We start from the raw sequence: 13,760 nt of genomic DNA on the forward strand, positions 1-13,760 counted from the left end.
TTTTTTAAGGTCAACATGATCTTCTCCTTTGCCTAAACATCTCTGTCTCTCTCTCTTCATTCTGTTTCTTGTTCTCTATACCTCCTCACTGTCTTTCTCCCTCTGTTTCTGACAGAGACAGAAATAGAGGCATAAAGATTCACCTTCTTTGTCTCTTACTCTTGGTGTGTGTTCCTCACTCTCTCCTCTGTCTGCCTGTCTCTGCCTCCATCTCTCAAGTCTCCATCAAGATGCTTCCATCTGTTTGTCTTTAATGTCCACCCCATTCCCGTTTCTGGCATTCTTTGTCTCGGGGTGTCTTTGTCTTTTCCCGAAACAAGAGTACCTGATCATGAGCTCTACGGCTTTCCTTCTAAGCCTGTGACCTTTTCTTGATGGGATAACCCAACTACTACCCCCTCAACTGGCCCTCCCATCACAACTGCTCCCCCACAGGTTGGATTCTTTCACCTCCTTATTGCCTTGGGGAACCCATCCCCTTCTCACGGCATGTGGGAAGGAAGAGAAAGCTGGATTCTTCCCCTCAAAACCACTCTTTCATGCTAGGGGGCTCAGCCCCCATGATGCCATAGATGGCAGTGCCCAGGCAGGAAAGACACCACCCTAGCCTCTGTTGCAACATATATGGGAATTCCTCAGGCATCTCAGACTCCAAAGCGAAGGTCCTGCCCAGAAAAAGTAGTTCCCACTGTATGTAGGTGTCCATTTCCATTGGGGGTTAGTCAGTTGGTGACCCAGTCAGTTAGCCTGTCTGTCAGTGCCGCATGCCACGAGCTATGGGCACTTAGAGGGCTCCCTGGAGGAATCAGTCACTCTTTCAGGAGATGCGTGGACCTCAGATATGGGAGATATTATGGTCCTGAGACATGGGAAATATGGGAGAGGTTGATTTCTTTACTAACGCTCAGACCTGGGCTGGGATTTTGCAGTGCGCAGGAGGCATCCAGGGGCATCCTGTATCCTGTGCCTCTGTCTTGTCCCGTTGAGGTGAAGTCTGGGAGATGCCAAGGAGATTCTGGCAAGGATAGGAGACTCTACCTGCTGCACCAATGTAAGCGGGATGGCTAGGGTAATAACCTCAAGGGCCACGAGGGCAGGTGTGGGCACGTGTGTGCCCTTTCATGAAAGCTAAAGAGGAGGTCCAGGCTTATTTCAACGTCCCAATCCACCTTCCACTTGGTCCAGACCCACAGCAAGGGGCTCTCTGCCTTGTTCCCTCTGCCAGGCTTCCTGTCCCTCAGTATCATCCCCACTCCCAGTCCTTCGACAAGAGTCCTACAGAGTCATCATCTCAGGGGGTTCTCCCCCTTACCCATTTCTCAGGTGCCAAGGGCTCAAGGGCACCCAGGACAAACTGGTAAGGAGATGAGGGAAAGAAGCCTAGCCGTGGTGCCATTTCAGGGCACGTCCCAGACACAGCCTGATCCCAGAGCGATCTTTGAAGTATTAAAAAGAGGGATTTGGGGGACTTCCCTGAAGGTCCAGTGGTTAAGACTCAGCTCTTCCAAAGCAGGGGGTGTGAGTTTGACCCTTGATTGGGGAACTAAGATTCTACACGCTGCGCAGCACAGCCAAAAAAAATTTTTTTAATTAAAAAAAAAAGCACACCAAAAGAGGGGTTTTGTACTCCCATAGTGGTCAAACATTGCCTAGGAGCTGAAGGGAGATCAGAGGAAGTCCCAGGCATTTCTGGTTCTTCCTCTGGACAAAGGGACTGCAATAGCTCAAAGATGTGCCTCAGAGTAAAATGGTAGCATAAAACACTAATTGGAGTCCTCGACATACAGAGACAATCAAAGGTATTGAAGGCACCTGGGCATGGAAGCAACAGTGTTCAATGTAGCCTGTCACCCACAGCGGTGCTGCCATCACAGACATTTTTGGTATGAGCCCTGGAAGAGAGAGTAGCTTTTGACGGGTCAGGAGGTAGTGGCCAGACTGTAACATACAGCCCTGCTCTGTCTAGTTGGGAAGGTTGGGAGGCGTCTGGTGGTACAAAGCCACAGCAGAAGGTCCTCCTACAGTGATAAAGTCAACAGCAGCCAGTGCAGAAGTGTGTCTAAACATTGTGAGGTCCTGTGTGGGAAAGCAATGCATTTACCTCGCAGAAGGGAAGGAGGAAGTTCAAGCTCAGATCAAAGTTCCTCGATCCAGTTGGCCAGTTGGCCTCAGTACCCCAGACCCATCAGGAGGGGCTGTCTCCTTAGTTATTTGTGGCAGAGCTTGTGCAAGGCCTCCCTGAAATTGACACCACTCTTGCCCCAGGCAAAGATTCCCAACCAGTTACCTGGGACAGTGCTTTCTCCCAGACGCCTCCGAAGGCCCTGGACTCATTGTGGGGATGTTTGCAGGGACATTCCAAACTTACATAAATTTCAAAAGATCCATGTGGAAAGAACTGGAGCCGGAAAACCCCTGCAGAAAGGATTCAACCGTGAAGCATGTTCATGATGGGAGGAGATCTGACGGCCACAGTTGTCATCCCTTAAATGACTGGTAGGAGAGGGAGCACGCTTGGAGTGACCTTCTCTTGTTTTCACCAGATTTCCCAATATCTATCTTCCGGCCAAATTCAGCAGGTTTCTACCCTGCTGCCCACCACCAACTTGTTGGCACAAGACCACGATCTCAAGCAACCAGCCTCATGGTGAAGGGGCCCTCCATTCCCCTTAGAGATTACTGGAATTTTTCAGAGAAACTTTTCCAAATGTGAAAATAATACTGTACATACCAAGACATGGACGAGTGTCTCCCAGGACTAGGGAGGGAGAGATTGGAGTGCGGCTGACAGCCACACCTCCTGGCTTCCTTCACTGGTTCCCTCAAGGAATCATGCATTCAACACATACTACGTGTCAGCTTGCCAAACTACACAGATACCATCCTCTTTCTGACGACAATCTGAGTCTACATGTGTCAGTTACTGAGCTAGATGCTGGGATGTATTTTTGGTTGAGTTCTCCTGGAAGCAGACCCTAAGGCAGTAGTTTGAGGACAAGTAATCTACGTGGGAAGTGATCCAGGAAGCATTTTTCAGAGAATGGGCTTGGGAGGTGGGGAGTGGAAGGAAGCGATAAAAGGGGCAGGGCTGAGGAGTTTACTGCTGTGGGCACCTGGGGCGCGTCCTGTTGGAAAACTCTGGGAGATTTTATAGAGCCTGCCTTGGAATTTCCCACTCTGGATGAGAAAGAGGAGGTATTTATCCTCCAACTCCTATCTGTCATTGGCTAAGGGCTGCTCCCTGAAACTTCTCAGGCAGAGAATCACTGGCATGCAATGGAGTGGAGAGTGCCCTGGGACTACAGACAGGGCACAGAAGGGGTCGCTGAAAATTTTGGCTGAAATGAACACTTATTATAAAACTACATGTCTTTTTCATTTAATTTTATTTATCTATTTGGCCACACCCACAGCAGGTGGGATCTTAGTTCCCCAACCAGGTATCGAACACATGCCACCTACACTGGGTCTTAACAACTGGACCACCAGGGAAGTCCCATAAAGCTACATGTCTTAATCTACTCAGACTGCTATAACAAAATACCATGAACTGGGTGAGTTAAACTACAGAAATTTATCTCACTGTTCTGAAGTCTGTGAAGTTCAAACTCAAGGCTCTGGAATACTTGCGTGTGATGAGGGTCCCCTTCTTGGTCAGTAGATGGCCACTACCTTCTTGTTGTAATCCCGTTAGAGAGAGACCGTTTCCTATGAAGACACGAATCCCATTACTGAAGGCTCCACCCTCACGGCCTAATCACCTCCCAAAGGTCCCAGTTCCTCATATCACCACGTCGGGTGTTGGGGCTTCAACACAGGAATTTTGCGGGAACACAAACATTCAGACCACAGCACTATAGCAATAAAGGCATCGTGGTGTTGACAAAAGGATATACACACAGATCAATGGACAGTGCAGAAGTGAATTCTCGTGCAAGTAGTCAATTGACGGTTGACAAAAGTGCAAAGGGAATTCATCAGAGAAAGAATAGTCTTTTCAACAAATGATGCCAGAACAGTTGGGCATCCATATACAAAAATATGAACCTTGAGCCATACTTCATATCATTTGCAAGAACTCACTCAAAACGGATTATAGACATAAATGCAAAAATTAAAACTGTGGAACCTATGGCAGAAAACATAAGGAGAAAACCTCTGTGACCTTAGGTTATGCAATGATTACTCAGGTACAAAACCAAAAGCATTTCTTTTTCAGCTCTGATTGCTGTGGCCAAAACTTCCAAAACTATGTTGAATAGTAGTGGTGAAAGTGGGCATTCTTGCAGCCTTCAGAATGGGAGAAAATAATAGCAAATGAAGCAACAGACAAACAATTAATCTCAAAAATATACAAGCAACTTCTGCAGCTGAATTCCCGAAAAATAAACGACCCAATCAAAAAATGGGCCAAAGAACTAAACAGACATTTCTCCAAAGAAGACATACAGATGGCTAACAAACACATGAAAAGATGCTCAACATCACTCATTATTAGAGAAATGCAAATCAAAACCTCAATGAGGTATCATTTCACACCAGTCAGAATGGCTGCTATCCAAAAGTCTACAAGCAATAAATGCTGGAGAGGGTGTGGAGAAAAGGGAACCCTCTTACACTGTTGGTGGGAATGCAAACTAGTACAGCCACTATGGAGAACAGTGTGGAGATTCCTTAAAAAACTGGGAATAGAACTGCCATATGACCCAGCAATCCCACTGCTGGGCATATACACCGAGGAGACCAGAATTGAAAGAGACGCGTGTACCCCAATGTTCATCGCAGCACTGTTTACAATAGCCAGGACATGGAAGCAACCTAGATGTCCATCAGCAGACGAATGGATAAGGAAGCTGTGGTACATATACACAATGGAATATTACTCAGCCATTAAAAAAAATACATTTGAATCGGTTCTACTGAGATGGATGAAACTGGAGCCCATTATACAGAGTGAAGTAAGCCAGAAAGAAAAACAACAATACAGTATACTAATGCATATATATGGAATTTGAAAGATGGTAACGATAACCCTATATGCGAGACAGAATAAGAGACACAGACGCATGGAACAATTTTATGGACTCTGAGGGAGAAGGTGAGGGTGGGACGTTCTGGGAGAATGGCATTGAGACATGTGTATTGTCATATGTGAAACAGAGCACCATTCCATGTTTGATGCATGTGACAAGGGCTCAGGGCCGGGGCAGTGGGATGGTCCGGAGGGATGGGATGGGGAGGGAGGTGGGTGGGGGGTCCGGGAAGGGGAACACATGTAAACCCATGGCTGATTCATGTCAATGTATGGCAAAAACTATTACAATATTGTAAAGTAATTAGCCCCCAACTAAAATAAATAAATTTATTAAAAAAATAAAAAAAAAAAAAACCAAAAGCATGATGAAGAAAATACTAATGAATGCGATGTCATCAAAGTTGAAAGCTTCTGCTCTTTGAAAAATCACTCTTAAGAAAATGAAAAGACAGGCCACCAAGGACTCCCAATTCAGAAAGAAAGTCTTACGTTTTAAAGAACCCTATCGTGGGACTTCTCTGGTGATGGAGTGGTTAAGAATCTGCCTTCCAATGGAGGGGACGTGGGTTCAGTCCCTGGTTGCAGAACTAAGATCCCACATACCTCAGGGGCAACTAAGCTCCCGCACCATACCGAGAGAGGACTGCGTGCCACAACTATGACCCAACGCAGCTAAGTCAATATAAAAAAAAAAAAAGAGCCCTCTCTTGAGAAGAATAATGCTGGATGATTGTACATGGGGATCTGTGGGAGAAAATAGGCTTTCTTTTTAAAATAATTTTCTTTATTTTTGTCGAAGTTATACATGTAGGTAAGAGCTTCCCTAATGGCTCAGATGGTAAAGAATCTGCCTGAAATGTGGGAGACCCGGGTTTGATCCCTGGGTTGGGAAGATCCTCTGGAGAAGGGAATGGCAATCCACTCCAGTATTCTTGCCTGGAAAATCCCATGGACGGAGGAGCCTGGAGGCTACAGGTCGCAAAGAGTCAGACAGGACTGATCGACTATCACTCACTCATACATGAAGATAGACTAAGAAGTCACTTGCTTTTACAAAGCGTGTTGTGAAGAGTATCGGTTGCTTACCGTCAGCCTCCCCCAAGAGGAAACCATTTCTAGCTTGTCATCTTAGCATTTGTATCTCCATTTCTAAGTAACATTCATTATATTACACCTTGACAAAGTAATGCTGCATCTCGACTTTTCAGTTTTAGGTCTTGTCCATTGGCTTCCCATGACTGAAAAGGAGATTTTTGTCCACCGCCTTGCTCACTACATGTCTGGCACCCAGGCTCACCCTCCCAGCCCACTCCCTCCCATCAACACTATATGCTCCTTGTGATTTGATCCGCACTATTGTTTATATTATCGTGATTATGTAAACATGTTACAGTTGAACTCTGTTGTAAACCAAATGCCTTTTCCCTTCTGATGTGGCTTTTATTTTCTCTGAGGTGAAAAAAATTGTCTGATTTTGTGTTTGCTACATTTCCTATGTACATTGGGCCTTCCAGGTGGCTCAGCGGTAAAGAATCTGCCTACCAAGCAGGAGACACAGGAGATGAGGGTTCGATCCTAGGATCGGGAAGATCCTCTGGAGGAGGAAACGGCAACCCCCTTCAGTAATCTTACCTGGAAAATTCCATGGACAGAGGAGCCTGGTGGGCTACAGTCCCTGGGGCCACAAGAGATGAACACAGCTGGGCACGCATGAGTTGAGAGAGCGTCTATTCAACCACATCCTCTTCGCCAGTTGCCCAATCTCCTCTCCATGTATATTCATCAGTGCCAGATGGTCTCTATTAATTTCACCTTCCAGAAGATGAATTTCCCGGGGCCCTCTGACCCTCTCCAATCTGGTCTGGTAGTTCCGTTTTTTTTTTTTCTTTTTGAAGTAGCAAATGCGCAATGCTTTTATTTTTCCTCCTTATATTTCTTAAAATTTTTGTGTTGAAGTAGGGTTGATATACACTATTATATGTTACAGGCATATTATATAGTGACTGACATTTTAAGGGTTATACTCCATTTATAGTTATAGTAAAATATTGGCTATATTCCCCAGGTTGTGCAATATATCCTTGTAGCTTATTTTATACATAATAGTTTGTACTTCTTAGTTCCCCTGGGTTTCCTGGTGGTGCTAATGGCAAAGAACCTGCCTGCCCATGTAGGAGACGAAAGAGACACAGATTTGACTCCTGGGTCGGGAAGATCCTTTGAACAAGGGCATGGCAACCCACGCCCATATTCTTGCCTGGAGAATCCTATAGACAGAGGGAGCCTGGAGGGCTACAGTCTATAGGGTTGCAAAGAATCAGACACAACTGAAATGACTTAGTCCCCTACCCTTATATTGTCCCTCCCAGCTTCCTTCTCCCCACATAACTTCTAGTTTGTTCTACCTGTGTTTCTGGCACTCAGCTCTCACTCTGGGATCTTCTGTCACCATCATCATGGGGACTGTCTTTTCCTCTCCTGCATTCTATTTTCTGTATTTCATGCATTTTTTTTCTTGGTTTCACCTTAATAGGCTTTCTTTCGCTATTTAGAATTGTTTAAAGTTCTCATCATGTAGCCAGTGTACAATAAATGTCCATTACGATCATGCAAGAGCAGTGAGGATGACTCTGGGGTGTGAGAGAATTTTTTGAGCATATGAAATGACACACCTGTTTCAACTGGCTCTTCAGCTGACTGCTAAGAGCCCCATTGGTTTATCTCAGGAAACAGGGCTCCGATGTGATTGACTTTGCATCAGTCTCACTTCCATTCTGCTAAGAGGTAGTGTGTTCACCCTTCAACTTCCTTTCACCCTTTTCAACTCAAGTTCCCCCTCTGTGATCTAGTCCGTTACTATTATACCCACTTCACAACCGGGAAAGCTGAAGCCCGAAGAGGTTTTCCTTGCTGCCCCCTCTCCACCCGTCATTCAGCAAAGATTCTCTGTGTGACTGGCACTGCAAGTATTTCATGGAAATAACTCAGGAGAGAACAAGAGAAAATGTCACCTGCCCTTTAGGGAGGGGAGTGACTCTGGATAATGTGGTAACAAATGTGGCAACAAATGTGGCAATCCTCCAGAGCCCCAGAGTGTGGGAAAGTCATTGCACTTTGAGAGGCCCCAGCTCTCTGATGGTTCCGGATTTCTAACAAATTCCTTTGTAATGTCCTGTTTGGCCCTCTTTGCCCCTCCCCCACTCTTCCCCAAAGGAGGGCGATTCAGGGTCCCCTAACGTGTTCCCAAGTGGCTTTCTGACACCACCCCCTCCAAGTCCTTCATTCCCCTTCCTAGTCCTTACGCTCTTGCCTAAGGGCAGGAAGGAGCCAGCAACACTGGATGGTGTGGTCACTGTCCTCACCTGAATTTCCTGCTTAGGAAATAGCAGCTGAGAGAACTCAGGGCAATTGTGGTGGGAGCACACCCATCGGAGCAGGTATAAAGGGTGAGGCTGACATTGGTCACCACCGCCCCTCCTGCCCTCAAGATGAAGCCCAGCAGCCTTATCGTCTTCCTGGTGATATTTGCCTTTGGATTCCTGATGCCCTGGGCTGTGGAAGGTGCTCCCAAACGTGAGTTGGACTCTCTCAGGCCATACCCAGGTGCCAGAGTCAGTGATGGCTCAGCGTGGGAATAACCTCTTCTTTTTAGCTCAGGGGCTGGCCTTGAAGCCATCTTTCCAACAGCCTATGGCCCTTAATTTCAAGCATGTCTCTGAGGACTTCAACTAAGAGAGTTTCTGGGCATCCAGAAATAAGCCCCTGTATTTCTTATTTTTCTTTCTCTATAGCTCCTTCTGTACTGTTGTTTTTTTTTTTCTCTGTCACATTATTTTGGTCACTATCTGTTTTAATTTTCCCAATCGGTTTCTGTTTCTCTTAATGTTTTTTTTTTGTAAACAGTCACTCTCTCTTTCTATTTGCTTCTCAGTTGACCTGTTCTCTTTTGTTTAATCTTGAATGAGTGGCCTCTCTTGCTATCACTGTCTTTCTTCCTCCCTCCCAGCCAGCCCTGGGCCAGGGATACCTGACCATGACCTCTGTCCAGCACTCCCTGGAGCTGATTTATACAGACTCGCAATAGCTGATTGTGAAATCGTCAAGACTTCTGTGAAGTAGTTGATGTCACATTGGCAGCTTGAAATAAGGAATAGTGGGAATATTTACAACATGGAAATTGGCAAACTCCACAAAGTCTCCCTCTTGAAAGATCTAGTGGCACACCACCGCCTATACCTTCTTTCCCACTGACTCCCTCTGGGTTGAGGGTTTGGCTGAGCTTGCCACTGTCCCACACCTGCCTTGAAACCGGGATCCTGATGGCTCCCTTTATGCCTTTGGGGTCAGCTACTTGGGTTAGGTTTTCTCTCCTCGCCTGGTTCCTTCTGCAGGATTGTGATCATGACTCAGCGCCAGTTTCCTCTTCCTCCTTTGTTCTTACTCTTCAGAAAAAGGTAAACCTGGAGCCTGTCCTTTCGTACGCCCTGCGCTGTGCTTTGTATATGAACCCCCTCAATGCCAGAGTGACTGGCAGTGTCCGAAGAGGCAGAAATGCTGCCAGGATACTTGTGGCATCAAATGCATGGATCCTGTAGACACGTCAAAGCCAGGTGAGGAAGTCCAGTCCTGGAAAGGGGGATCAGGGAGGTCTGAGCTTGAGGACATGCTTCTTGGGCAAGTGGAGGGGGCTCTTTTGAACTGGGGTGGGGGATGGGATAGAGTCAGGGCTCCTCCACCCCCTCTACCAGCTCTGTTTTCTCAGACAGACAGCAGGCCAGTCAGTTCATGAATCAGTCTGTCCATCAGACAGGCACTGGTATGTCAGGCACTGGTTGGGGCCCCGTTGGTGGGAGGGAGTCCCCTTTAGGACACGTACCAGCCTCAGATTGGATCCTGAAGTTGGGGAAGAACCAATTTCCATGTATGGGGTGAAGATGGAGTTGGGAATTTGGGTGATGTGCCAAGGGGTAAAGCCTCTGAATTGTGACTTTGTTTTCATCAGTTAAAGTCACTCCTGGGAAGTGTCCAGTGGTCACCGGCCAATGTAAGAGGCCCAACCCCGTAAACGACTGCCAGAATGACAGCCACTGCCTGAATGGTTTCAAGTGCTGCAGGGGTCTGTGTGGGAATTCATGCGTCCTGCCGGTGAAAGGTGAGGAGACGATCTAGCAAGCTCCACATCCCCCTGGACCTTAACATGCTCTCAATCTAATGGTACCTTTGCATGTGAAAGAGGTCTCTTGACATCTGCCAGTACTTCCCCATTCCCCAAGAAGATCCTCTGCCCTTCAATGACCTTCACCCCTTAAGAGTTCTCTAGACAAGTCCCAGGAGGCACCTATGACAGGCTGTGCTGGGTCCTGGGAAGGAAAGCTTCTTGGAATAAGGCAGGAGGAAGGAGCGTGATACAAGGGTCAAAAGTTCTATCTTTTAATATCATGTCTGACTGACTGTGTGACTATGAGCAACTGACTATATCACCCTCGACCTCAGTTTCCCCATCTGTAAAATGGACGCAATTATATCCATGGTGATACTAAATGTAGAAGTGCTTTTTAAGACTTGAAGTACTGTTTGCATTCAGAGAATGTTGCTATGGTTATGGCCCCAATTGGCTGAGTTATCTGGAACCACAGGGAACTCTAGTAAGATGCATAGATGTCAATCTAGCCCAATGCTCTGATTTTACCAGAGGGCAGCAGAGAAGAGCCTGTGAAAAGCCTGGATTTTGTCTTGATTCCTACATCAAAGGCCAGCACTGTTTCAACTGTTCCAGCACCATGCTCTCTACTTATCCCAAGGGACCTAGGACTTGGTGGTGGAAGGACCATCTTGGTGGGAAGGATATAGGGGTCACTTAAATAGTTCCTGTGCTGAGGCTCCACTTTATTTTCTTTCTACAGATTCATCCTTTCCAGGTCAAAAACATTAGGACTTCCTGGTCTGTGTGCTCTGCGGATTTCCCCTGCTCCCCACCCTGCAAGCCTGAAAAACAATGAAAGCACCTTGGTCAAGGTGTGGTTTTGTGACCAATACTCCCTTGGGGACAAGATCTGGCCTATTTTGTCTATGTATCCCCAGCATGCAGTGTGAAGCTTGGCACACGACAGGAAATGCCTATTGATCAGTGAATAAATAAATGTACCAGGTTTTCTCTGCATTTCCATCTTCCTTGACTCTTCTGAGTGTGGTCTAGGGTACGAGGAGTGAGAGGAAGAATAAAATGTCTGAATGTGCAGGGTTTCTCCAAAAACCCATAAAATATCAATCGAAAGAAGAGAGTGTTTTGGTTCCAAGCAGATACAGGTTTAAATCTTACATTCATAGGTTACAGGTTCTGTAGACTTGTAATGACTGCAATGACTTTGTCCCACTGAGCTTTAGTCTTGTCATCTGTAACGTGGAAACGATAACAGCAATGACAATTGCATAAAGTTATCAGGATTAGAGGTGAAAACATGTGAAAGGAATAGCTCACTGAACCGTCACGTAGTAGATGCTCAACAAACGTTAGACTTACCTCAGGGTCAGTTCAGTTCAGTTCAGTCGCTCAGTCGTGTCCGACTCTCTGCGACCCCGTGAATTGCAGCACACCAGGCCTCTCTGTCCATCACCAACTCCCAGAGTCTACCCAAACCCATGTTCATCGAGTCGGTGATGCCATCCAACCATCTCATCCTCTGTCGTCCCCTTCTCCTCCCGCCCCCAATCCTACCCAGCATTAGGGTCTTTTCCAATGAGTCAACACTTCGCATGAGGTGGCCAAAGTATTGGAGTTTCAGCTTCAACATCAGACCTTCCAATGAACACCCAGGATTGATCTCTTTTAGGATGGATTGATTGGATCTCCTTGCAGTCCAAGAAACTCTCAAGAGTCTTCTCCAATACCACAGTTCAAAAGCATCAATTCTGCGGCGCTCAGCTTTCTTCACCGTCCGACTCTCACATCCATACATGACCACTGGAAAAACCATAGTCTTGACTAGACGGACTTTTGTTGGCAAAGTAATGTCTCTGCTTTTAAACATGCTATCTAGGTTGGCCATAACCTTCCTTCCAAGTAGTAAGCGTCTTTTAATTTCATGGCTGCAGTCACCATCAGCAGTGATTCTGGAGCCCAAAAAAGTAAAGTCTGACACTGTTTCCACTGTTTCCCCATCTATTTCCCATGGAGTGATGGGACCAGATGCCATGATCTTAGTTTTCTGAACGTTGAGCTTTAAGCCAACTTTTTCACTCTCCTCCTTCACCTTCATCAAGAGGCTCTTTAGTTCTTCTTCACTTTCTGCCATAAAGGTGGTGTCATCTGCATATCTGAGGTTATTGATATTTCTCCTGGCAATCTTGATTCCAGCTTGTGTTTCTTCCAGCCCAGCGTTTCTCATGATGTACTCTGCATATAAGTTAAATAAGCAGGGTGACAGTTCTTCAATTAAAATTCTTCAATTAAAAAATTAAAAATAAAATGAATATATATTGCCACCACTCTAGGTACTTCTAGTATCCAATGTTAGGACAAAACAAATCTTTCTAATTAAAAAAAAAAAATCTCTTTTTTTCCTTTCAAAAGTCACACCTAACACCTAACATGGAGAGTAAGAAACAGAAGCTCAAAAACCATCTTGTGTGAAACTAGAAATAATTTGTACCCAATGGCCAATATAGAACTGGAAATAAAATGTTCAAATTGGAGAAAGGTGAAAGTTAAGGGTTTGCAGCAGCAGGTATTTATGAGAAGCCCTGTAGAATGCTTTAAAGGCTCTGAAATTAAGAGTAGGAAAGAGAGGGAGATTTTTTTCAATAGTGGAGAGGGTGCTGTTTTAATACCTGTACAAATTGTAAAGTGATTATCCTTGAGTTAAAAATAAATAAATTTTAAAATGAAACTATAAAATTCTTAGGATAAAACATAGAGGTAAATTTTGGCAAATAATTTTTAAATAAGACATCCAAAGCATAAACACTGTAAGAAAAAAAGAGATAAATTTAACTTCATTAAAATTTAAAACTTTGGTGCTTCAACAGACAGCATCAATAAAGTGAAAGATACTCCACACAGAATGGGAGAAAACGCTTACAAATTATGTATCTGATAATAATTTTTATAACTTAATAATTTAAAAAAGCTTAAAGGAAAAAATAATCTGTACAAAGAACAATTAGGTTCCCAGGTCTAGGTCTGTGTATGCCTGTAACTCAAGCATCTCCTAAAGAAGTTGGAGGTTTTGGTTTCTGCAGAAATTGAAAGATAGGAACCCTGGGCTCAGCCATTCCTGGCATGGGGAAGAAAGTGAGACATGGCTCTGAAAAAGGGAGGAATCAAAAAACTTTGGTGAATAGTGAGGTCTCCCGGCGGTCTTCCGCTCTGGCTAGAACTTACTGTCAACAAGCTTATTTAAAATCAAATATTTGGACCACAAGGCTAATTTTTTCTGCCTTACTGTTTTAAAAGAATGTCTGCCCTTCTAATCCTCTTGGTCAGTTTTGAATCTGCCCTTCACTGACTGACAGAATTTTGTGTTCAAATCACTAGTCCCTTGGTTTTTTCCTTTTTTAAGAAGCCTGGAGTGCGGGCAGATTTTCTTTCATCCCTACTCTTTTCACATAGCTCTCCTTTCAGGGAAGTTAGCTCGAGGGGTATCTCTTTCTTTGAACCACAATAAGCTTTGACTCAGTCTCTCAAGGAAAAGGCAATGCGGATGTTGAGAAACCAGTGAATAGATAA

The 13,760-nt window shown here is 45.2% G+C and overlaps 1 protein-coding gene across 1 annotated transcript; it reads left to right on the forward strand.

Annotated features, from left to right (window-relative positions):
• Positions 1-7,754: 7,754 nt before the first annotated feature.
• Positions 7,755-11,195, forward strand: LOC145532333 (antileukoproteinase-like). Its single transcript, XM_081557103.1, has 4 exons — positions 7,755-8,608; positions 9,484-9,645; positions 10,038-10,187; positions 10,939-11,195. The coding sequence occupies exons 1-4, from the start codon at positions 8,524-8,526 to the stop codon at positions 10,965-10,967; spliced, it is 426 nt and encodes a 141-aa protein (XP_081413229.1). The 5' UTR covers positions 7,755-8,523; the 3' UTR covers positions 10,968-11,195.
• Positions 11,196-13,760: the final 2,565 nt, after the last annotated feature.

The sequence above is a fragment of the Giraffa tippelskirchi genome, chromosome 13 (genome assembly GCF_054371585.1).
Source record: "Giraffa tippelskirchi isolate mGirTip1 chromosome 13, T2T-mGirTip1v1.2.pri, whole genome shotgun sequence".
Lineage (NCBI taxonomy): Eukaryota > Metazoa > Chordata > Mammalia > Artiodactyla > Giraffidae > Giraffa > Giraffa tippelskirchi.